Raw genomic sequence first — 25,939 nt, forward strand, 5'->3', positions numbered from 1 at the left:
ACAATGGCAAACAAAAAAGCTTAAGCACCAGCTATCTGAACTTGTACCAGTCAACTACATTGTCTACCACACAATTCTAAATCAAAACTAATCACTCAAACAGGGAACCAAAAAAAAAAGCAGGGAAAAGTGATGAGTGGAGAAAATGCTACAGCCAAGGGGGTGAAAACAGCAATGCAGATAAGTGCAAATACAAAAAATAAAAATTAATGGCTCTGTCCTGCCTTACCAAAAAAAAAAAATCACCAAAGGTCAAATGACTTCAAGTCTGACAGGATTACCATCTACATTTTATGCAAATACTTCACTGTATTTTTCAGTCAGACTGCAGCTTTCTCTCCTCTGTAGTCACAATCTACTCCAGGCTCATTATAGCCTACTGCTACTTAACTTTTAAATTAAAAAAAAAAAAAACAGAACCACTACTGTTAAGTCCCCACGGATTATGGGCACAACCAAATGATAATGGACATGACTAGATTCAAAGAAAAAGGCAATTATGGGACATTCAAAAAGAGCAGCACACTTGATTCTGATGCCAGGAGGATCGGTCCAATGTGGACTCTATCTTGCATGTTTTGTTTTTAATTCTTTGCTATGGGGTGGGGTGATGTCAATAGGTATGGAGAATGGAAACAAATGAGTGTGATTGCCTATCACTTGCCATGATCATCACCCAAGGAGCTAAGAGGCATTTTCTGTTTTATAACCCTAACCTTTCTTCCAGCCAACAAAGTGCACATTCACAGAAACACTGCCCTAACTAACCTTCTCCCTGATTGTGTGCATGCTCCCACCCTGACTCAGTGAAGGAAACAAGTGCACATTCTCTGCCCACAGGCTGTGTATTGTGCACCTCTCTCCAGTAAAGTCCAGAACTGCAGTGGTATAGACCAACTTCTTGTCTTTAGTATGTGAAAGCCTGCAACAGTCACTTACGCCCACTGTCCCATGTCAGCTCCTTTGGCACCTGGAGATTTGTGTCCTAATACTAATACACAGCATTCCTGAGTTGCCATCCTTCAGACATGGCATTAAACCAAGGTCTTCTTTGTCTGTATTAAGAGTTGCTTAGGAGGAAGTAAAAGACTTATAGCACTTACCAAAAAGAGAAGGGGAATTTTCTGAGTGTCCAGACCAAACTACCAAACCACCTCAAGCTTCTTCTGAAAAATATGCCATACCTTCTTCTTCTTTCGGCTTTTCCCAGTTAGGGGTCGCCACAGCAAATCACAAGTCTGATCATGATTGGCAGTGGAGTTTTATGGTGTTGAGCTGCCAGCCCGGCGCCCATGAAAATATGCCATACCTAAAGAGACTAATCCAGTCAAATGTCAACAGCCTAGGGGATGAGACTAGCTGCTGCATAATGCATGCAAGGCCAATTTCACCAACCCCCCCCCCCCCGGCTGAGAAAGCCATATCCTGAAGTTTAGCATTATGCCATACACCCATTTATTTCAATGGGATAAACACAACATATGGGCATATTGCAATGTCTTTCGGCTTTTCCTGGTTAGGGGTCGCCACAATGGATCACCGGTCCACATATTGGCAGTGCTGTTTTTACTGTGTCGAGTTACCAGCCCAGCACCCAACCTTCACAGAAGGCGCGCGCACACACACACACACACACACACACACACACACACACACACACACACACACACACACACACACACACACACACACACCTACCTGCATGTCTTTAAAACTCACTCAACCTCCCTACATCTACCTGCATGTCTTTAAAACTCACTTGATCGCAGGGAGGACATACAGACTCCGCGCAGAAGTTGCTCCAGCAGAGAATTGAACCAGAGAACCTCTTGCTGTGAGGCAACAATGCTAACCGTTGCAGCACCGCGGCCACTATATATGGCTAAAAACAAATGCAAAGGTGTTAGCCCACTGAACGTCAGTCACCGCAACAATTCAGCAATTTTGACTTCTTCCAGTTTAACATACAAATCCAGGACTGTTACAGCGAACACATGCTGAACAGGATGGAGTGCAAAGTTCACAAACACCTTCTCACTGCAACATGTGACACTTTATTAAGACTAGCAATAAACAGCAAACAGCTACAGAAAGGCACCATCTGGAAATGAGGAAGTTAGTCAACTATTATGACAGGTAAACTGTTATGGTGAGCATCTCACATCACACAACTATGTTATAAATGTCTTAGCATCCAAGTCAACATGCTGACTGACTGTTACATTAAGTAATGTATCCAAAAAACAGAAGGCGGCTCAAGCTAGAATCACTGGACAACCACAAAACTAAAACCACCAAGTGCGCTGAAAACATCAACCAGTTTGTAAAGCTTTGAAAGGTGTGGATTTTTAGAAAATACCACTGCTTCATACAGGGAAGTGAAAGACGCCCCTTTAAAAAGATGCATCAGATACAGCTGCCATTCTAAACATAAAAAAAGCCTTGATGTAGAGTAAAGAAACAAAGGAAAAGGTACGCTTTTTACTGCAGCTCCCAAACTGCGATGTGGAAGGGAAAAATGTTCCAAAATTTCTGAAATCCTTAAAACACAATAAAAGGTGTCACATTCCTTTCTATGCCATTCTAACGAATACATACTCACTTGCATTATGTGGGTAAAGATAAAAGGAAGTTAGCTTAACCCTCTTGTTAAAACATCAATGAAAGCAGAACAGAAAGAGCCACTCCACATTAAAAGAAAAACAGCCGAAAATTCTGAAAACCTACAGGACTAAAGGCCTGACATCCTTCTGGCGGAAAATACTGACACAGGAGGACAGTTTTCATAAATGGTTACTTTCATTTATTTTTTATCAAAACCAATGCAGCAGCTCAAGGCAGGTTTTCATCAATTGTGTTAGGACAAGCTGAAGGACCTACTTTGTATACCTCTGATAAGTGTTTTCTTTTCAAAAGTGTACTGATACAGTTACACAAAGTTTTTGACAGAAAGTTAAGACAGGACTCTCACAATCAAGTGGTTCCTTTTCCTCACTTCCTTCTAATTCTTGCTATTCCAGTCTTGCTGTTGAAGCAAGCTACGCAAGTGTTCCAGAAAGATGGTTCTGAACATAGTAGTATAATTTCTGAGAAGGAACATAAATCCTGCCTGGCATCTGTAGATGAGAGCTACAGCTTAAATCACCTAGAAAAGAAAATGCAAACTATGGTCTGGGGGAAAAAAGTGCTGAATTATACTGACTGCTGAATCTGTCAGGTAACTCGCTATTTAAATTATAATAAATACCAACTCACAAACAGTCAAAGCAAGGTCAATGGTGACATTTTTGGGGTTCCCAGCCGGTTTCTAGTCTACAGGCCAATCCCATCAGGGAAAAGGTATCACAATATACTGTAGAATCACATCAGCTCTACATCTACAACTACCATCTCTTTGTTATCCAACAACCCCATTACCACTACCCACTATCACTACATTAAACAAGATTAAAAAACTGCGGAGTCCAGCATTATTAACAAAAATGTCGGACCCTTAGCAGAATGAATTGGAATTGGAGGTCCAGACCAGATTAAGAGAGTCAGAGAAATCCAGGCAAAATTAAATCAGAAGACCCACTGAAAAGTCCAATGTCCTTAGCAAGATTAACAGAATCAGGAGACCTTGGCTTGCTTAGCAGACAATGGGGCCTCAGCAGAGTCAGTGGATTCAACTGAGTGTTAAGTTACGTAGGCCCCCAGTCACAACTAGTACACAGGTTCCATGCCCATTACTTCCATTCTGTCCGGAAAACTGAAAGTCAGTCAGGAAAGTGACTGTTCCAATTTTGTTCAAAAATCACTTTAGTGTGATGTGATTGTGTCCAAGGGAGATCAGCGTAAATAAATAGGATATCACTAACAAATAAGAGTATGCACATCAGTTTTAGAGGTGAAAATGCCCACCAGCCTTTTACCACGGACATAGCTCTCTTGACTTTGTTAAACATGTAATGAAATTATGAAGACTGTAGCAGGACTAAACAGATGCCCACATAGCTACATTTGTCACTAAAACCACAGATATCTTTGTGAACTTTGAAGTATTAGTAGGTGCCAATCTTTAGGATTCTTCATTCTACCACTGTTAAAATAAAGTTTCTCACTTATGAGTAAACAATCACTGTACTAGCTTTTGTTGGTTTGACCAGGTAAAAACCATCAAAATAAGGTAGCCTGCTGTGGTTGAGGGGCCCCAGTGACTGCAGCTACACATCATGAACATTCTACCAGATAAGAAGACAAATGTATACAAATTGCACATTAACCACTCCAGCAGGGCTGGTGTTGACAGTTTGAAGTGCTTAGGGGCCCCAACTTGACATTTGCTATCACCCTGCCACTGCCACCTCTCCTAAACAACATTTTAGCTCATGCTGCAAACTTTTATAAGTAACATGCACAGACTGACCTGTAGCTACAATGCTCTTGCATTACAACAGGCCTATGTACAACACTGTGTTGGCCCAACTCCCAAAGACATTTACAGTTACAAGCATTTTTTAGTTGCAACAATTAATCATTACAACTGTGTGTAACGGGCTGGACTTGGTTGAAATGCACCTTAGCAGGCCCCCCCCCCCCCAAACACACACATATACATCCTCCAGTGCTCTCCATACCACACACACTATTTTTTTCTCCTATATGCTTTGATGAGAAATAAGTTTTTTTTTCTTTTCACACAACCTTTTCATCCAATGAAGGCTTGAACAGAAATTATGATTAAGAAATTCATTTTGTCGTTCAGCCTTTGTTTTTCTTGCATCCTTTCAACACACCTTCCCTGATCAAGACAGTACAGTAATAATCGTTTAGGAAATAAGTGAATTAAGCTAGTGCCCCCCAGTAGCCATAGGTGTTGGAGCATTTCCCAACCTTTTAATCAAATGGTGGACAGAACAGAAATCATGAGTAAGAAAAGAATCAGTCTTCTTTTTTTTCAAGGAATACTTAAGTTATGTCCGAGGCTTAATGTTCAAAGCGGACAAAATAGTAGCACACAATAAACTAACAAGATAAATGCTGTGAAGATACACAGGTCTTGTCTGGAAACACTGCATGCCTATCAAAACAAAACAAAAAAAAGAAAAGATAGTCACTGACTCTGGTGTTAGACTGGGATGAAAGCAGAAGTTTAAACTGTCACTGTCACATAGTTCAAGTAACTGCTGACATACACACCCCTAGCATGCCTCCTCAGTCTCTACCTCAACCCCCAAAAGCAGCAACCTGTACATATGTCTGTTGTGTAATTGTGAGGAAAGTGAAAATAAATAAATAATGATTACAATAACGTACTCTACTTTGTTGATTCTAAACAGCTCACTGCCCCTATGCAAGCTACAGTAACCTTCTTTGTACACCTCTGTACTTGACTCTTATCAAAACATTGAGTACAATGCTCCCTTCTGTATGTACCTCACCAGATACCTGCAACTGGAGAGACCACAGAGGTTTCTTACCAAAAGAATCCAGGGCATCCAAAACATGACATACATGGAAAGACTTAAAGCTGTGTCACTGTATTCTGTATCATACAGACTACTGACAGGAGAACTGTGCCTGGCCTACAGAGCAGACTTGGGAACCTACTCTAATGGAATTGCTGCACATTTGCAAAATAAATGGGACAAGAATAACTCACTCCAGAGATCGCAACCTGACCTGTGACAACAAAACTTCATCCAAGGGGTGGCAACTATATCCCTCATGAACAGGGGCAGTCATTACTGATCATGGTATCGCTCTGCTGACAATGACTGTGGGTATTCAGGTTTTTACACGGCTAGGCTTCTACAGGTCCTAGGGTTATTACCCTGGTAACGTCCTATGAACCTGTATATGCCTTTTACTGGATGGCACATTTCCCTGAGGTGCTTGGTATGATAGATTGCAACCATGTTGCAATTAGGGTCCCACCTGGTCCAGGAGGGAGGAGTACAACAGCAGGAAGGGATATCAGTCCATCAACTGCCAGGTAGTGTGTGATGCATGGGGGTGAATCACCAATATGTCTTCCCAGCATCCTGGCAGTGTACAAGGTTCCCATACCTGGCACACTAGCTCACTCTACCACCCTTTCCTGCATGGTAAGTGGGGGAAAAAAACAAACATATAAATCTATTAATACCTACGTGTGTGTGTGTGTGTGTGTGTGTGTGTGTGTGTGTGTGTGTGTGTGTGTGTGTGTGTGTGTGTGTGTGTGTGTGTGTACACATATATACAGGTATACATACATTTTGAGTATTTTTTCAGTAGTTACTCATGGTAAAGTATACTGCTCAATACTAAACTACATTTTTTATTTGGTCTTGTCCCCTCCCTTTTTTCTCTTTTTTTTCCTCTCTCGTTTCAGGTGATGCTGGATATCCAGGTCATTGAAGACTAAAGTCATCAAGTAATGAAATACATTTGAGTTTCAGATTTCATATCCTTCAGAAAAATGCATGCCAACACAAATCCTGCTATTCTAGCAGCGTTCTAAGTTTATAAAAGCAATATTTAAAATCTATCCCCATTTTGGGGTCTTTGTTCCCCCCCATTTTCACCTTTGTGCAGCTTTATTGTGCTGAGGGATTGAGAGGTAGAGAACCTAGGTCAGGTCCCACAAAGTTAGAACATGTCCTCCTTCTATGGCCAAAAAAAAAAAAAAAAAAATGATGAAGAGCTTTAATACTACCATGAAATCTGAACTTTGCATGAGAATTTTGTAGAACTTCTGTTTGCATCAGTGTATCCTGTTGCACTCAAATTTCTTTCACGAAATGCACATTGAGATTTGAGAGTGGGACAGTGTAGGGCATGCAAAAGAAGCCTTACACAGCCATCAAGACCATACCATATTCTGATCTCTTCTCTGCACACTCACACTGAGGATTCACCACTTCAGTCTTGTCTTGATGGGGTAAATGGACAGATGTTGGGAAAAGGATCCAGGATGTGGTTGATGGCAGAAGCTGTAGTGAGAAACAAGAAAATGTAGTTCTTGAAAAACAATCCATTGTAGTAAGCTCATCAGAGAGAAGCAAATGTTTTTTCAGGTTCTTATGGTATGCAAACCATGCATAACAGTTCCTTTATGAGGAGGCAGCTATTTCTATTACTACTGGTGGTCTTTTCTAAGCTAGACAGCTTGAGCACCATTTCTTTCAGGAAACTGAACACTATTCAGTCTGGTTATAACCACCCAAAATCATGTGGCTGAAAACTCACTCCTTAGAGCTGGCTAAATGTGATTACTGACTTCCCTGGCTGCTACAGCCAATCAAGTCTCTTGCTTCACTGAAGTGGACCTGACTGAGTGCAGCTTACAGGCAAGTTAAAAAAACAAACAAAAAAAACCAAAACAAAAGGCAAATAGTTTGTAATCACACAGAGAGGTATGTCACGTCCCACAGCTATGCAGACATCCACAAAGCTCCAAAACAAACGTAGGAGCTGGAGAAATCTGCAGCTGCTGAATGGGGGCCCTTGTTCATGTGGAGATAATTGACAGGTACCCAACACCAGTTATGTACTCCTGCTCAAGTCTTTTCTTACTTGGAAGCCAGATGCCATTAGTGCAGCATATACAGATCATTAAGTGCAGTTAACAAAGGTGTTTGGACTGCAATCAAATGCTTAAAGGAAAACTCCACCCTAGAACTAAAAAACAAATCTGGGTTTTTTTTCACTCTGTCCTTGTTTGCTAACCTAGTTTAACACCTCAAAATCACTCCAAGTGCTTTATTTGTAATTTTAGCCTGTTTTGACAACATGGCTACCAATGGAGCTTGATGCATCAACTTGATCTTATTATAGGTTCATATGATGGTACTAGGCTATCGGCCCCAAGGCCTATACAAGCCTAGCCATAACAATTCCCTGGATATTTCTTCCCACAATATTTACTTCCCTGGACCCCTGTCTAGCATGGCAACTGACATGATCCCCGGGGTGAATTTCCTATCTCCCATCCAACCATCAAGGTTCCTTTTGAAGAGGGCCAAGGAGGCACTCTGCTTGACATGTATGGGCAGTCTATTCCAGAGTATGGGGAATCTGTGGGTCAGGAGCCTATCCCTCCAGCATGTTTTGTTCATTGTGATGACAAGGTTTAAATCCCTGGAGAGTGTGGCTCTGAGGGATTGGGATTTCTTTAAGTGGAGCATGTCTAACAGCTCGGGGTTTGACGTGGCCTTGTATGTTAAGCAGAGATCGCCTCTGAATAGACGATATGCCACAGAGTATAGCTGGAGTTTTGAAGATGGTCAGCATATGGCATCTGCTTTAGACCTGTGATTCTTTTAGTGAGGTATTTCTGCGGCCTTTCCAGCTGTTGCAGATTTCTTGTGAAGTACATACCAAACTGGGCGTTATACTCTATAATGGGTCTAATGAGTGATGAATACAGTGGGACAATGACCTCCTTTTTTCTGGATGAAAAGCCCTTAGTGATGAGGTGTGCCACATAGAAGGATTTCCTAACTGTTGTGGCGATGTGGTTATCGAAGGTGAGACCACTGTCCACCTGTATCCCTAAGTCTCTCATCACACTTTTGATGTTTAGTGTACTGCCACCTATGTGGCAATTCATGGGTACAGGTTTTTTTCCAAAGGGGATAACTACACATTTCTTGGCATTAAGCTTGAGCCCATGGCTCTGGCACCAAGCATCTGTTTCTGTAAGGCCCTTTTGTAGAATAACCACATAATTTGGGGATTCAATAATGGCTCCCAGTTTGCAGTCATCTGCAAACTTTGTTAGCCAGAGTCCCTTAGTGTTGGCCTGTACTTCAGAAAAGTAGAAGCCACACAAGAGCGGTCCCAGGACTGAACCCTGAAGTACTCCACTTGTCTGGAGCAGGATTTGGAGTCGGCTACTTTTACAGTCTGGGTTCTGTTAGTAATCCAGTTGGCAACCCATCGAATGATGTAGGGATTTATGTCCAACTTAGTAAGTTTATCTATGATTCCAGAGTGGGGGACAGTGTCGAAGGCCTTGGCGAGGTCCAGATAGGCTGTGTGGACCACCTTACCCTCATCCACAGCTCTGGAGACTGATTCGAAGAAGTCAATCAGGTTCAGGACACAAAATTGGCCCTTCACGAACCCAAACTGGGTAGGGTCCAGGTTTGAAGGTTGCCAGTGTCTTTGTTTATAAGTTCCATGACGATGTGTTCCATGCCCTTGCAGATCAGGCTCATCAGACTGATGGAACGGTAGTTCCCAGGATCCAAGGTGGATCCTCCCTTGTGGAGTGGGCACGAAGCCTGAGGTGAGGCTATGATTAAACATGACACTTAAGTGAGGTGCCAGTTCATTTTGTAGTTCATGTAGTACACAGCCCTGGATGTCATCTGGTCCCATGGATGCTGTATTCTTAGATTTGGAGAGTGTGGTTTCCACCTGTGTGGCCGTGATTACCAGAATTTGGCAATCTTTTGGTATTGAAATGGGCCCTTTAAGGGGTAAAGTTGGCACTAAATCAATCAGTACATTTAATGCCTTTCTGTTGTAGCTCAGAGCAGATCTGAGCATTGCCATTTAGATTCTTGACATAACTATTGAATGCCTTGTGGTTGTCTCATATGACTTCCTTAAATTTATCTTTTTCTTCTACTGCCACAACTAAACTTTTTTTCTAGATGTCTATAAACACTATCTGCATTAATTCCAGTACATAATTTATATATTTTTGAAATGTAAGTTACTGGTCAATGTTCTGCGGATGACTTACAGGTTGACTCTTAAGGAGGAGCATCATTTTTCCTGTTGTTAACCAGGTCAGTGTCTGTTTGGCCTAAATCTTTGTTTAAAGATTTTATGATTAACAAAAATTAGATAAAGAATTTGGACTAAGGATTGTCCAGCTAGGAGCATTTGTTTAATTTAGTATCTCTGGATGTTACTTCATCCCATTTCATATCCTTTACACTGGAGTTTCTTAACTTTTACTTTAATTATTCGGTACATTTGCTATCTTTCTTATGTTCAACAAGGTCTTCATAAATGCTTCTCCAAAATGTAGTGCTGCTGTCCTAGATGTCACACCAAGCACCTTTCTAGCAGTCTCCCTTACTAGTTCTATTCGGTAACTCTCCACTGCCTCCCAGTGCCTGTCTTAACACTTCCCTAAACTCCACTTCACAATCACCCTTTTTTAACTTCCACCATTTAATCCTTGGCACTGCTTTCACACTCCTCCTCCTTTTCTTGATCACCAACGTCATATTGTTCCTCAACCCTTTCTCTTACACACAATGCTTTTTATGACTCATGCCAGACATAAGTAACTTCGAATTCCCATGCTTTGTATGATTCATGCCAGACATAAGTAACTTCGAATTCCCATGCCAGTGACATATAATGGGATTTGTTTGATTCACTGTCATTTTCTATACCTTCTGTAAAAGGACGGCTTCTTTTCTGTCTCTAATCACCCTCATTTATATGTTTTGCACTATACTCAGAAGTTACCAAGCTACAGACAGAAAAGTAGCTAAATTGCAGGCCTTTGTTCGGGGTTTTCTTTTGTAATCCAAGAGGAACTGACAGCCCCCCCCATATACACTACTGCAGAGGTGTTAAAGTACAGTTGTGTACACTTACCATAAATATAGATGTTGGAGAGTATTCACTGTTGCAGTCATTACATTTGGTTTATCTGCCTGCAGGTAGCCCTCAGCCGGCATGAATATCAAAGTCTTGGATTCCTGCATCGGATGCTCTCTCGTCCAGAAAGTCAAGGGTATAAAACATGCAGCCGGCACCATTACATCAGTTTTTTCTTGCCCCAGATGTCAGGTGCCCCCACAATGAGAAGCAATACATTCTATGTTACACCTCCAACAAAAAGCAAATACACCAGAAAGCTTAAAACAAAGAGGATAGGTAGAGCCAATAAAAGTCAGGGGGCTGGAAGGTGGGTAACCAGGACTGCAACAGTCAATACACTCTAACATCTACATTTATCGTAAGTGTACAAAACTGTACTATGTTCTTAGTGTTTCACTGTTGCAGTCATTACATTTGGGTTGATTCCCAAAGTTAAGGAAGGGAGGAGGAAGTTAGAGAGTATTACGGCCAGCTATTAAACCCTGCAAGACTGCAGTGGCAAAACCAGCTCTGGATTTAGAAAAAACAGGCATGTGGTAATGCTTGGTGAAGGTATGTACAGAGCTGTAGGTAAAAGCTTCTAGGATGTCCCTTTGAGAAAGGCTGTAGAGGTAGATGCAGCCCTGGTGGAATGTGGTCTTGTACCCTGTGGGGTAGGTTTTCCATGGTGCTTATAGCAGAAATTAATGCAATGGGTTATCCATTTAGAAATAGTTTGCTTTGAAATGGCCTTACCCTCTGCCCCTGCAGCAAAGCCAACTAGCAGCTGTTCAGATTTTCTGAGAGGCTTAGTCCTGTCCAAATAAAATCTAAGCTGTCTGTGCACATCCAAAGAGTGCAGTATTCATTCTCTTTGTTTTGTGGATTAGGGCAAAAGGTAGGCAAATGAATAGACTGATTTAGGGCCACACTAGACACCACCTTGGGCATAAAGGAAGGATTGGTCCTGAGGGAAACCCTGTCTGCATGGAAGATAATGAAGGGCTCCACTGCCATGAGGGCCTGTAATTCAGACAGACACTCTTCTTGCTGAAGTGATTGCTACAAGGAAGGCCGTTTTCCAGGAAAGGAATTTCAACTCTGCAGTTGCAGCTGGTTCAAGTTGAGGGAGAGTGAGCTTTTCCAATACAAAATTAAGGTCTCAGGCTGGAGTAGGGGGCTTGCCTGGGGGTCTTAAATTTTTGGCCCCTCTGAGGAATTGCTTGAGAAGAGGGGTGGTTCAGTATTATAGTGTGCTGAAATGGCAGAGGCATGGATTTTAATAGAAGAGAAGGATAGGCCCTTGTGCAGCACTTCTGTTAAATACTGAAGAATATGCGGTAAAAGCTAGGCACATTTGTGTCCATCCCCAGAGTCTGGCTCCAGGAACATAGGATTTTCTAGTACTAAGCCTCCTTGCCTCCAAAATGACATCTAGCACCTGCTTACTGAGGGATGCTATTGGAGAGCTCAAGGAATTAGCCAGGCTGCAAGGTTCAGGGTTTGAAGCTGAGTGCGCACAATTTCGCCAGTCTGCTGGGACAGCAGGGAAGGTGTCTGAGGTAGGTGCCATGGTTCCAGCAGTGTCATACTGCGCCAAAGGGAGTACACCAGTGCTGGCGTGGCCAGTCTGGTGCAATCAATACTGTCCTTGGCTTGACCGGTTTGATTTTTAGTAGCACCTTCGAGAGGAGAAGCAGAGGGGAAAGGAATAAACAAACAGAGAGGCTTTCCCAAGTAAAGGACAGGGCATCCACTTTCCAAGCTTGATTGTGGGAAGTCCTTGTGCAGAATTTGTCCAATTGTAGTTCTGAGAGGAGGCAAATAGGTCCATCTCTGGAGTCCCCATTTGTTCAATAGGTTGAATATTTTTGGTTCCAGTTTCCATTCGTGTGGGTCCATGAGATTTCTGCTTAGGTCATCTGCCAGTGAATTTAGTTTGCCTGGCAGGAACTGAGCTTATAGGTGCACTTGGTAGCTCAAGGCTGTGTTCCACAGAGCCATGGCTAGTCTGCAAAGAGGGTACGAGTGTATGTACCACATAACTGTGGTGTTGTCTGTCTTTACTAATAATTGCCCTGGAAGAATGTGATCTTTAAAGGCTGTCAGGGAATTCTGTACAGCTAACATCTCTTTTTGGTCGATATGCAGGTGCATCTGACTCTGGTTCCATTTGCCCTGAATGCACTTGCCCTGCCAAGTAAGCCCCCATGAATAGTCTGATGCATCTGTTAGGGTTTGGGCGGCAGGAGGTAGAGTGAAGGGGAGCCCCTTGTTGTGGTGGCAGGCCTCTGCCCACCAAATGAACTCTGTCGTTATACAAGGAATAATAGGAATCATTGATTCCAGGTCCTGAGAATGTTGGCATCATAGGCTTTTTAGATACCATTGTAGTTTCCTCATTTGCAGTCTTGCATATGGAATTAGTAGAATGCAAGAGGCCATGAACCCCAGGGCTTTCAGAATTTTCCTTGCAGATAGCTGGGTCTTTGTGGCCAGCAATTTGAAGTAAGCTGTCAAATAAATTTGTTTCCCTGGATTGAGGAAAGCCATCTGGGAAGCAGTGTTCAAGCTTGCTCCCAGGAATACAATCTGTTGGCTGGGTACTAGGGGAGATTTCTTTTCGTTTATGGTATACTCCAGTGAGGTTAGAGGTTTCTTTATGAATGCCAGATGTTTTAATAGCAAGCCCTGGCATTCTGCCTGAATCAGACAATTGTCCAAGTATGGGTATATTTGAATATTTCTCTGCCTGCAAAATGCAATGGCTGAAGCTAGACACTTTGTGAATATCCTAGGTGCAGTAGATAAGCAAAAGTGAAGTGCAGAGAACTGATAGTGCATGGAGCCTGTCCTGAAGCGTAGGTATTTCCTGCAAGATTCCCTTATTGGAATGTCCAGGTAAGCTTCCTTCAAGTCTAAAGTTGCCAGCCAGGCATCTTTGCCTATCATAAGAAGCAGCTGTTGAAGTGTTAGCATTCTGAATTTGGGAATTACCAAAAAGGTGTTTAGAATAGAGAGGTCCAGGATAGGACGCCAGGAGCAGTCTTTTCTGGGTAAAGTACAGTTTTGTACCTACCATAAATGTAGATGTTCGAGTGTACACCCTGCTGCAGTCATCACACTTGGGTTAACTTGTCGTCAGGCGGTCCCGTAGTCGGCCTGAATTCCAAAGTCTTGGTCCGGCATCAGTTGCTGTCGCTTCTTCCCTGTCGTCAGTGCACCAGAGGTATATATAATGCATCCGATGCCATTTTCTTCAGTTTTTCTTGCCCCAGATGTCAGGTGCCCCCAAAATGGAGGTCAGTAATTAGTACCAATTTAAGAAATTTAGCACAAACACAACATCCCTCCAGCTATAAGCAAATACATCAGGAAAGTATTGTAAAGATTTAGCCAGTTAGATCAGAGGGGATGGAGGGAGGGTAACCTGGACTGCAGCAGGGTGTACACTCGAACATCTACATTTATGGTAGGTACAAAACTGTACTATGTTCACCGTGTTACCCTGCTGCAGTCATCACACTTGGGTAGAATCCCAAAGCTAAGGATGGGAGGAGGAGTCAAAGAGGGTTAGAGGGGGCTAGAAGGCCCTGCAGAACTGCAGTGGCGAAGCCAGCTCTAGTCTTAGAGTAAAGTGGTAAGTGGTAGTGTTTGGTGAAGGTGTGTACTGAACTCCAAGTTGCAGCTTCCAAAATCTCCTTGGTTGGGACCCCCCTGAGGAAGGCTGTAGATGTAGCTGTTGCCCTGGTAGAGTAGGGCCTTATGGTAGCAGGAACTGGTTTTCCATGATGGGTATAGCAAAAGCGAATGCAATGTCCTATCCATTTGGAAATGGTTTGTTTTGATATAGCCTTCCCTTGCAAAGCTGTAGCATAGGATATAAAGAGCTGGTCAGATTTTCTGAAAACCTTAGTTTTATCCAAGTAGTAACGAAGTTGCCTGCGAATGTCCAAGGAATGCAGGAGTCTTTCTCCTTTGTTCTGTGGGTTTGGAAAAAAGGTGGGTAAGTGGATGGTTTGATTTAAAGCCACACTAGATACCACCTTAGGCATGAAGGAAGGATTAGTTCGTAGAGAAACTCTTGATGGAAAATGAGGAATGGTTCCACTGCCATTAGTGTCTGAAGCTCTGAGACTCTTCTGGCTGAAGTTATTGCTAGCAGCAGGGCAGTCTTCCATGATATGAACTTTAGATCAGCAGAGAAAGCTGGTTCAAAGGGAGGTAGCGCAAGTTTTTCCAGAACAAAATTGAGGTCTCATGTTGGTGTAGGTGCTCTCCTGGGGGGCCTAATGTTTTTTGCCCTTCTGAGAAACTACCTTAGAAGTGGATGTGAAAATAAGGGTGGATCCGTGTTGTAGTGGGCTGAAATAGCTGATGCGTGGATTTTAATGGAAGAAAAAGAAAGTCCTTTGTGCAACATCTCAGTTAAATACTGTAGAATCTGAGGCATGTGAGGCTGAAGAGTATTTTGGCCTTTAGCTTGGTTCCAGGTGCAAAACCTTTTCCATTTGTCCGAGTAGGCCTTCCTGGTGCTGGGCCTCCTAGCTTCCAGAATAACATCCATAACTGCTTGCGGAAGAGGAGCTGGCTGGATGCTTAGGTGATTTGCCATGCAGCCAAATTTAAGGTTTTGAGCTGGCTGTGTAGAATCTGATTGTTTTGCTATGTGAGCAAATGGGCAATTTGTGGTAAAATCCAAGGTGGGTCCTGGGCCATATTCCTTAACAGTGGGTACCAGTGCTGGCGTGGCCAGTCTGGGGCTATGAGCATCAGTCGTGGTCTCTCCTTTCTGACTTTCAGAAGCACCTTTGTGAGAAGAGGCAATGGAGGTAAGGCATATACTGTCAGGTTTTTCCAACTGAATGAGAATGCATCCAATTTCCAAGCTTGATGGTGAAGTGTCCTTGTACAAAATCTTGTTAGCTGATAGTTTTGGGGGCTGGCAAACAGGTCTATGTCTGGGAGGCCCTGGCAAACAGGTCTATGTCTGGGAGGCCCCATTTTTGAGTTATCATTGCAAATACTTGTGGATCCAGTTTCCACTCGAGGGGATCCATGACGTTTCTGCTGAGGTCGTCTGCCAATGTGTTCTTTTTTTCCTGGCAGGAAATGAGCTTGTAACTGAACTTGGTAAGCCAGTGCTGTGTTCCACAAGGTCATTGCTTGCCTGCATAGAGGGTAGGAGTGTGTACCCCCTTGCTTGTTTATGTACCACATTACTGTGGTGTTGTCCTTCCTTATTGTAAGCTGTCCTGGATGTAATAGGTTCTTGAAGGCTGTCAGAGCATTCTGTACAGCTAGCATCTCTTTTTGATTGATGTGCAGATTCCTTTGATCTGCAGTCCATATGCCTTGAACGCACTGTCCTGTCATGTGTGCCCCCCAGGCGTAGTCCGATGCATCTGTTGTCAGCTTGCCTGGCTGGGGGCAAGGTGAAAGGCTGACCCTTGTTGAGGTGACATGCCTGTGACCACCACAGAAACTCTTGTTGAAGGCAGGGAATGAGAAGCATCATTGTGTCCAAGCTGTGGCTGTGTTGAGACCATATGCTTTTTAGGTACCACTGTAATTTCCTCATGTGCAGCTTTGCAAATGGTATTAGTAGTATGCAAGATGCCATAAAGCCCAAGGCCTGCAGAATTTTTCTTGCAGGGAGCTGGGTCTTTGTTGCCATTGTTTTGAAATATTGAGTCAGTTGTAGTTGTTTGTCTGGCGTCAGATAAGCCTTCTGGGCCGTTGTATTCAAGCTAGCACCCAGGAATGTCATATTTTGTGAGGGTACTAGTTTTGATTTCTTTTCGTTTACTGTGTACCCCAAGCAACTTAGAAGATGTTTTACAAAAGCCAGATGTTGTAAGAGGATATCCTTGCTTTCTGCTTGGATGAGGCAGTCGTCCAGGTATGGGTATATTTCAATTCCTCTTTGTCTGCAGTATGCAATTACTGGTGCCAGGCATTTTGTGAAGACCCTGGGCGCAGTGGATAAGCCAAAGGGCAGTGCAGAGAATTGGTAATGGGTTGAACCTGCAATGAAACGGAGGTATCTTCTGCAACTTTGTCTGATAGGGACATGCAGGTATGCCTCCTTGAGGTCCAATGTTACTAGCCATGCTTTCTTGCCCAACATGGGAAGAAGCTGCTGTAGTGTTAGCATCTTGAATTTGAGTACTTGTAAGAATGTGTTTAGAATTGAAAGGTCCAGAATTGGTCTCCAGGCATTGTCCTTTCTGGGGACTAGAAAGAGTCTTGAGTAAAATCCTTGGCCTTGCTCCCGTGTAGGTACCAGTTGAATGGCTCTCATGTCCATGAGAGCTGTAATTTGTTTTTGTGCCTCTGCCCATTGCTTTTGTGGCAGGTTTGGCATTCCTCTTTTCGTTGGCAAGGTGTGGAAATGGAATCTGTATCCTCGTGAAATTATGTCTAGGACCCATTTGTCCTTTGTGACGATGTGCCAGTTGTCTGAAAAAAGTGCTAGTTTTCCTCCCAAGGGAGCTACAAAGAGAGTGTTGCTTGGCCATATGAGGTATAAGTCATTGAGTTTGCCTTCTAGCAGTTTGGGGCCTGTCTTCTCCTCCCTTCTGTGTTGCAGTGCCCCATTGTCGAGGTTTGTATTGGGCTTGTGGTTGCCCTCTGCCTCTCGGGCGTCTGTATTTACCCCTCTGTGGTCTGTCAGTAGCTGGAAAGGACCAATTTTTTGTTGGCCAATTTCTGCTGAAGCGAGGGGGCTGTACCTGTAGAAAATCTTTGACTGTCTGCATAGATTTTGCCTTATCCTCCATTTTCTTTAAGACTTCTTCTGCTTTAACTCCAAATAGGACATCCTGCTGTAAGGGAGCATCTAGAAGCTTTGCTTTAACATGATCAGGCAGAGTTTGTTCCTTTAACCAAGCAAGCCTATGTATAACAGACCCAGTGACAGCTGCTCTGCAGGAAGCCTCTAAAGAATCAAACTCACATTGTAAAGTATGTTTGCCCACCTGTTCAGTTGCATGCAACAGATCCTGCATTTCTTTCAATTCAGACTGTTGAGGGAGTGTGCTCATTTTTTGTCTTAACTGAGACATTAGAAATTGCTGATATTTTAGCATGTGAAATCGACAATTTAGTGTTCTCATAGCTAGAGTGGCTGAGGTGTAAACCTTTTCCCCCCAGCTGTCTAGTGCTCTGGAATCCCTTTCAGAGGGTACAGGATTTTTTGCCATAGAAGCCTTAGCCCCTTTGGGACCCTGGGAGATGGTCTCTGGATCAGCAACAGGGCTTTTATAAAGGAATTTGTGGGAGTCAGGCACTCTATCTGTCTGGTTTGGCTGGAGCAGGAGGCAGAGAATCTGGATTCAAACTAGATTCTAAGTAAACATCATCCACAATGTCTAAAACTGGGGGGATGGCAAGAGGTCTGTGCTGGGGGAGTAAAAGAAACTCTCTGAGCCTTTTCTTTGAGTCAGAGTAGTCCTGACCTTCCCAGTGAAAATGTTCCCTCATAGTGTGTAAAGTTTCCCCAAAGGAGTAGTCTTCAGGGGGAGAAGCTGAGGGAATGGAATCCTCAGCATCAGAATCTTCATAAGGGGGAAAAGAGTAATCTTGGTCCTCAGAGGAGCCTGAGGAAATAGACACTTGATCAGAGGAGGCATAATCTTCCTCTTGTCTAGGTCTTTTGGTTGGGGGGGGGGGGTTGGGAACCCCTGATTAAAGAGATCAAATCTTCCGCCATTTTAAGCATCTATTTCTTAGGCATGGGGCCTTGAACTGGAGACTGAAGTGCAGTCTTTTTTGGTTTAATAGGAGTCTTAAGCTTAGTTTACGTTTTTATGGTGAGCGTCATCGGTCTGAAGACGCCTTCAGAAACCAAAGGTGTTTCTGCAGCAGTGTCGTCGGTAGGGACTAAACAAAATGGCTGCGTCGGCCTAGCACTCTCCGCCAAAGGCTCCGAAGCGGACATGGGTTCCAAATCTGCAGTAGTCTGGCTTGGGTCTAGGCTGCCTGTCCTTATCCTTGCATTTTTTGTGCACGCCGGTAGTCGGTTGCTCCGGGCATTGTGTAGTTAAATTTTCTACCGAAGTAGTGTCGTGCGAAATCAAAGCGTCTTTTTATAGTACGCTTATTGAAACTTGCACAAAAGCGACAACCAGTGACGTCGTGGTCTGGGCCTAGGCAAGGTATACAGTAAGAATGAAAATCCTTATGAGGTATTTGCTTCCCACAAGAAATACAATTGTTAACTTTTTCTGACATCGGTCTGAGGCAAGAAAAGTTTCCCCAACGGGGTACTTAGCTTTACTGAAGACTTCGGATCTGAAATTCGACTTCGAAAATCTCAGGCGTCGGCCGACCGGCACTTGCGAACTGCTTCGGGTACCGCGCGGCAAGAAAGACTGGAGAAAATGGCGTCGGATGCATTATATATACCCCTGGCGAACTGACGTCAGGGAAGAAGCGACAGCAACTGACGCCAGACCAAGACTTTGGAATTCAGGCCGACTGCGGGACCACCTGACGACAAGATAACCAAGTGTGATGACTGCAGCAGGGTAACACGATGAACATCAGGAAAAGTCTTGAATAAAAACCTTGACCTCTTTCTTCTGCTGGGACAGGTTGAACAGCTCTGATACTTAGAAGACAGAGAACCTGCTGTTGAGCCTCTGCCCACTGATTTAGGGGTAGGTCTGGCCAACCGTTTGGGGCTGGTAGGGTGTGGAAATGGAATCTATATCCTTGGGAAACTATTTAAAACCCATTCGTCCTGGGTAATGAGTTCCCAGTTTTTGCATGCAGGGCATGCTTTCCTCCTAAGGGAGCAGGTAGTTGAGCAGGGCTTGGAAGGGCTAAGGTTAAGTCATTGTGGCATTTTTCCGTAGGAGGGCAATTTACTACTTCCTGCTTTGAAGTGGAAGCCCCCACTGCTTAGGCCTGTGCGTAGCCTGAGACTGTAACCTAGGTGGTCTGCTGTTCCTGGGTTTGGAATGAAGGCCTGGAAGAGGCTGGAAAGGACAAATTCTTTGAAGGCCAATACCTACTAAATCTGGAATGCTGTACTTGTAGGAAATCTTTCACAGTTTGCATAGATTTAGCTTTTTCCTCCATCTTTTTGCGGATGACTTCTGCTTTGTTGCCAAACAGGCGGACTTGGTTTAAGGGAGCATCCAGTAATTTAGCTTTAACATGATCTGGCAAGTTTTGTTCCTTAAGCCAAGCATGCCTTCTAAGTACAGACCCAGTGACAGCAGCCCTACAAGATGCTTCTAAAGAATCAAAAAGTACAGTTTTGTACCTACCATAAATGTAGATGTCCGAACTGGATAGCATCTGCAGTCATAACAACTGGGTTGTCCTGTCGTCAGGCAGCCCTTCGGTCGGCCGGATTCCAAAGTCCGGGTCCGGCTTCGGCTGATGTCGCACTTCACCCGACGTCATCTCTGTTGGTCTTCGGGTATAAAGGCATCAGCCAACGCCATTTTCCTCAGTGTTTCTTGCCCCAGATGCCAGTTGCCCTCTTGGAAGGCTAAATTTTGGGTAAATGCCAATGTTTCCAAAAGATAGAAGGCAAACACAAAAAATAAGCATGTAAGTACATATATACAAACAAATACACCATAAGAGACTCCCCCCACCAGCTAGCTATTAGGAGGGTAAATACCCTAGGAGTACCACAGAGGGGAAGGAGGGAGGGTAATCCTGACTGCAGATGCTATCCAGTTCGGACATCTACATTTATGGTAGGTACAAAACTGTACTATGTCCTTCATGGATGCATCTGCAGTCATAACAACTGGGTAGAATACCATAGCCAACTAGGGAGGAGGAAGAATAGATTATGGTGTGGTTAGGATCCCTTGCAGTACAGCAGTGGCAAACCCTGCTCGGGATCTGGAATACAGAGGTAAATTATAATGCTTGGCAAATGTATGCACGGAGGTCCAAGTAGCCGCCTCAATAATGTCCTTGGTTGCCACTCCTCGTAAGAAGGCTGTGGTAGTGGCTGTTGCCCTTGTAGAATGAGGCCTTATGTTCTGTGGAATTGGTTTTCCATGAAAGGAGTAACAGAATCGTATGCAATTTCCTATCCATTTGGAGATTGTCTGTTTGGAAATCGCTTTTCCTTCCCTTCCTGTTGCATAAGCTACAAACAGCTGGTCAGTTTTTCTGTTACTTTTTGTTCTGTCCAGGTAGTAGCGTAGCTGTCTATGTACATCCAAGGTATGCAGCATTCTTTCCCCTCTGTTTTGTGGGTTTGGGAAGAAGGAAGGTAGGTGGATTGCCTGGTTTAAAGACACTCTGGATACCACTTTAGGCATAAATGTAGGATTAGTCCTCATGGACACTCTATCTTGGTGGAAGATTAGGAAGGGTTGTACTGCCATTAGGGCCTGAAGTTCAGAAACCCTTCTTGCTGAGGTTATTGCCAGTAGGAAAGCAGTTTTCCACGATAGATGCTGCAGGTCTGCTGTTGCTGCTGGTTCAAAAGGTGCGATTGTCAACTTTTCCAGCACAAAGTTCAAATCCCAAGCTGGCAATGGTGGTTTCCTAGGAGGTTTTACATTCTTGATCCCTCTGAGGAACTGCCTGAGTAAAGGATGTGAAAAGACAGGTGGATCAAAGCTGTATTCTGCTGAAATAGCTGATGCATGTATCTTGATGGAGGAATAGGACAGGCCTGTATGTAGAAGCTCTGCCAAATACTCCAGAATGTTAGCAATGTCTATATTGGACACATCTTTTCCTCTTTCAGCACTCCAAATGACAAACCTTTTCCATTTTCCTGCATAGTTCCTTCTTGTTGAAGGTCTGCGGGCTTCATGGATAATGTCTTTAACCCTTTGGGAAAGCTCTGGATTAGTTGCTGCTATGTGATGTTCCATGCAGTCAGTTGCAAAGTTTTTAGGTTTGGATGCATGATGCTGTAGTTGTTCTGGGTTAACATCAAAGGCATCAGGGGTATTGGCCACATTTTGTCCCGAGACATGCTCCTCAGCAATGGGTACCAGTGTTGTCTTGGCCAGTTTGGAGCTATCAGGGTTATCCTTGGGCGTTCCTCCTTGATTTTTAGTAATACCTTGTGTATCAAGGGAAGAGGTGGGAATGCATATGCTGTCAGACCTTTCCAGCTGAAGGAGAGCGAGTCCACTTTCCATGCAAGTGGGTGGAATGTCCTTGTGCAGAATTTTTTGAGCTGGTGATTGAGAGGGAAGCGAATAGATCTATCTGTGGTTCCCCATTTCTTTGAGATGGCCTTGAAGATGTCCGGGTGTAGCATCCATTCGTGAGCATCCGAGGTGGTTCTGCTTAACATGTCTGCTAGAGTATTCTCCTTTCCTGGTATGAATATTGCCTGTAACTGGATGTTGTAGCTGAGCCAGGTTCCAAAGGTCCAAAGTCATTCTGCATAGGGGTATGAATGAGTGCCTCCCTGTTTGTTGATGTACCACATGACTGTGGTGTTGTCTGTCCTTATCATCAAATGTCCTGCTTTGAGGAATGGTCTGAATTTTGGATTGCCAGCTTTACTGCCAGCATTTCTTTTAGGTTGATGTGCAAATGGAGCTGGTCCTGTGTCCACAATCCTTATGCATTTGTCCAGCATGTGAGCCCCCCATCCTAGGTCTGAGGCGTCTGTTGTGATGGTTTGGCTTGCTTGATAGTTGTGAAATGGTAGGCCTGGATTTGACTGGCATGCTTGAGCCCACCATAGGAACTCCTGTTTTAGTCATGGGATTAGAGGAATTTCTGCTTCTAGGCTGTGCCTGTGTTGGGACCATAAATTCTTTAGGTACCACTGTAGTTTTCTCATATGTAGTCTGGCATGTGGAACCAAGATTATGCAGGATGCCATGAAGCCCAAGGCCTGTAGAACTTTTCTTGCTGTTAGCTTGTTCTGTTTTGTTAGTGCCAAGAAGTAAAGAGGGAGTTCTTTTTGTTTTTCTGCCGTTAGGAATGCCATTTGTTTTACTGTGTCCAATTCCGTGCCCAAGAATGTCCTTGTTTGGGATGGTATCAGCCTTGACTTTTGTAAATTGACTGTGTATCCCAGTGCTTGTAGCAAGTAAATGACCCTTTGTAAATCTGTTGTCAGCTTGCTTTTGTTGTCCCCCTGTAGCAGACAGTCGTCCAGGTATGGATAAATTTGGATTCCCTGTAGTCTGCAGTGGGCGATTACTGATGCCAGGCATTTTGTGAATACTCTGGGCGCAGTAGATAAGCCAAAGGGCAATGCTGAGAATTGATAGTGCTCTGATCCTGCAAGAAATCTGAGGTATCTTCTGCAAATTGGTCATATGGGGACGTGCAGGTATGCCTCCTTGAGATCTAGAGTTACCAGCCAGCACTCCTTGCCCAGCATGGGAAGAAGTTGCTGGAGGGTCAGCATTTTGAATTTTGGGACAATGATGTATGTATTTAAGATGGACAGGTCGAGAATAGGTCTCCAGCTTTTTTCCTTTCTTGGAACTAGGAATAGTCTGGAGTAGAATCCTTTGCCTTGTTCTGTTATTGGCACTCTTTCCACAGCTCTCATCTTTGTTAGTTGCATTATCTGCTGTAGAGCTTCTGTTTTTTGATTTGGAGGCAGGTTTGGCATTCTTCTTTTGACTGGTAAAGTGTGGAAGTGGAACCGGTATCCTTGGTCTATGGTTTGCAGAATCCACTTGTCTTTTGTGATATAGTGCCAGTTTTTTGAAAATAAGGTTAATTTTCCGCCTAATGGTGCTGCTATTTGTTCCCTGGTAGGCGGAGTTAGAATCAAGTCACTGTGCTGTTGTAGTGGCAGTGGCTGTGTCTGTGCCTCTGTTATTACCTTGCCACTGTCGTCCTCTGTAGGCACCCCTCTGGATTGATTTCTGCCTCTGGGACGTCTATTCCTGCCCCTTTGGGATCTTGTGGAGTCAGGAAAGGACCAATTTTGGCAGGCCAGTTCCTGCTAAACCTTGGGGTTGAACCTGCAAGAAATCTTTAACCGTTTGTACAGATTTTGCCTTTTCTTCCATTTTCTTCATTACCTGCTGGGCAGGTGTACCAAACAAACTGGCCTTATCCATAGGTGCATCTAATAACTTAGCTTTAACATGATCCGGTAAGACCTGTTCCTTCAGCCATGCATGTCTTCTTATCACTGTGCCAGTCATGGCTGATCTAAATGAAGCCTCCAGTGCATCATAGCCACATTTTAAGGAATGGTTACTAACCTGTCGTATGTTATTTACCATTTCTAATATATATTTCTTATCTATAGAGTCATCAGAGGATAGCTTTTTAGTTAACTGATCAAGCATAAACTCTTGGTATTGTATCATGTGAAACTGACAATTTAAAGCTCTAGCTGAGAGAGGCTAGAGAATTGATAGTGCTCTGATCCTGCTCTGATGTAAACCTTTTTGCCCCATCTGTCTAAAGACCTGGCTTCCCTTTGAGAAGGAATTTTTTGCTGTGGTCGAGGCTGCTGCTTAGGCCCCTGGGATATGGTTTCGGGGTCTGCAAGTGGGGCCTTGTATAAGTGGTGATGAGTGTCTGGAACCCTGTAAAATCTGTCTGGTTTGACAGGGGCTGGAGGTAAGGAATCTGGTGCAGTGCAGACATCATTAAATGCATCGTCCACAACAGAGAGGACAGGAGGTATAGCTAAAGGCCTGTGTTGTGGTAGGTGCAGAAAAGTCCTAAGTCTTTTTCTGGAATCTGAGAAATCCTGTTCCTGCCATTGGAATTGTTCTCGCATGGCATGTAAGGTTTCCCCAAAGGAGAATTCTTCTGGTGGAGAAGCAGCTGGAATGGATTCTTCAGCATCTGAGTCTTCATAATTGGAGAAATGAGCCTCTGCCTGGTCTGTAATATCAGAGTCCTCCGCGGAGTCATCAGAGGACACAGGCTCGGGGGGCTCTGCTCTAGGTCTCTTTTCTGGGGGCTGAGAGGCCCTGTCTGGGTGAGATTGAGATCCCCTAATTAAGGATATTAAATCCTCTGCCAGAGTAAGCATTTGTGAACTAGAAGTGGGTCTAGTTGAGGGGGGCTTAACAGGCACTGATTTAGTAGATTTGGCTGCTTTAGCCCTGGCAAAGGCCTTAATAGACATGGCTGCAGGAGGCCTAGCAGCACCACGTGCTGGGGTAGAGACATCCAAAGGGATGGTGTCTGATAAGTCACTAGTAACCACTGTAGGTAAGATTTCTGAGGCCGTTTCAAGTAAGGTAGCAGGAGCCTCAGTAGTAGTCATTGATTCAGCTGTGCTTTGATCAGTTTTCTCGGTTTCGGCCAAAACCGAGACACTCGCGGTTTGCTTAACCATGGTTTCGGCCGAAACCGCGGACCGCGAGTGTCGGTCTTTTTCTTTGCGTTTTTTAACAATATGGGTAGTCGGAGGATCCGACGACATAATGTACGCAAAATCTGAGCCGAAAAACTGTTCAGCAAACTCCGACCGACGCCTAAGCGTTCGTCGGTTGAATGGAGCACAGGCTGAACAGGCTGCTACGTCGTGGTCTGGGCCTAAACAAGGCAAACAGTAAGAGTGGAAATCTTTATGAGGTATTTGTTTCCCACAAGTTAAACAGTTATTGACTTTTTCTGACATCGGCTGAGGCAAGAAAGAGTCCCCAACGGGGTACTTAGCTTTTAGAAGTCTTCGAAGTAGTATTCGGAAGTAGTAATCTCTGGATCTGACCGACCGGCACTTGCGAACAGCTTCTGCTTCGGGCGCAACGCGGCAAGAAAGACTGAGGAAAATGGCGTCGGCTGATGCCTTTATACCCGAAGACCAACAGAGATGACGTCGGGTGAAGTGCGACATCAGCCGGACCCGGACTTTGGAATCCGGCCGACCGAAGGGCTGCCTGACGACAGGACAACCCAGTTGTTATGACTGCAGATGCATCCATGAAGGACATCCACATTGCAAAGCATGGTTTACCAACTTGTTCAGCAAAATGTATTAAATCCTGTAATTCTTTGAGTTCAACACAGTCAGGAATCAACATAATTTTCAGTTTAAGTAGTGACATAATGCTGTTGGTACTTTAACATATGAAGCTGGCAATTTAAAGCCCTAATGGCCAAAGTAGCAGAAGTGTATACCTTCTTACCCCATCTGTCCAAGGCTCTAGAATCTCTATCAGAAGGCGCAGGATTTTTGGCAGCAGTAGCCTTGATGCCCTTTGGTCCTAGGGAAATGGTCTCTGGATCCACAGTAGGATTCTTGAAGAGAAACTTGAGAGTCAGGTACTCTGTAAATACCAGTCAGGTTTTCTGGGAGCTGGAGATATGGTGTCTGGGGACAGGCTAGATTCCAAGAAAGAATCATCTACAATATCCAGGACACGACGGATAGCTAAAGGCCTGTGCTGAGGAAGGAGTAAGAATTCCCTAAGCCTCTTTTTGG

General features: G+C 44.0%; 1 protein-coding gene across 6 annotated transcripts in view; it reads right to left on the reverse strand.

The window, feature by feature from the left end:
• Positions 1–25,939, reverse strand: part of FGFR1OP2 (FGFR1 oncogene partner 2) — a 196,595-nt gene that overhangs the window by 106,899 nt on the left and 63,757 nt on the right. Inside the window, exon 3 of one of the 6 annotated variants that reach the window (XM_044087732.1) lies at positions 6,869–6,956. The exons of 4 other annotated variants lie outside the window; for them this stretch is intronic. Coding sequence is in view for 1 of the 2 variants with exons in the window: in XM_044087729.1 (XP_043943664.1) it covers positions 6,680–6,728 (49 nt within the window). In the remaining variant the exon portion in view is untranslated. Of the gene's footprint in view, positions 1–6,679; positions 6,805–6,868; positions 6,957–25,939 lie in introns of those variants that run through there. One more of the 6 variants, XM_044087729.1, reaches the window with a different exon arrangement.

Source organism: Protopterus annectens, chromosome 11.part0 (genome assembly GCF_019279795.1).
Source record: "Protopterus annectens isolate FY-2018-M chromosome 11.part0, PAN1.0, whole genome shotgun sequence".
NCBI lineage: Eukaryota > Metazoa > Chordata > Ceratodontiformes > Protopteridae > Protopterus > Protopterus annectens.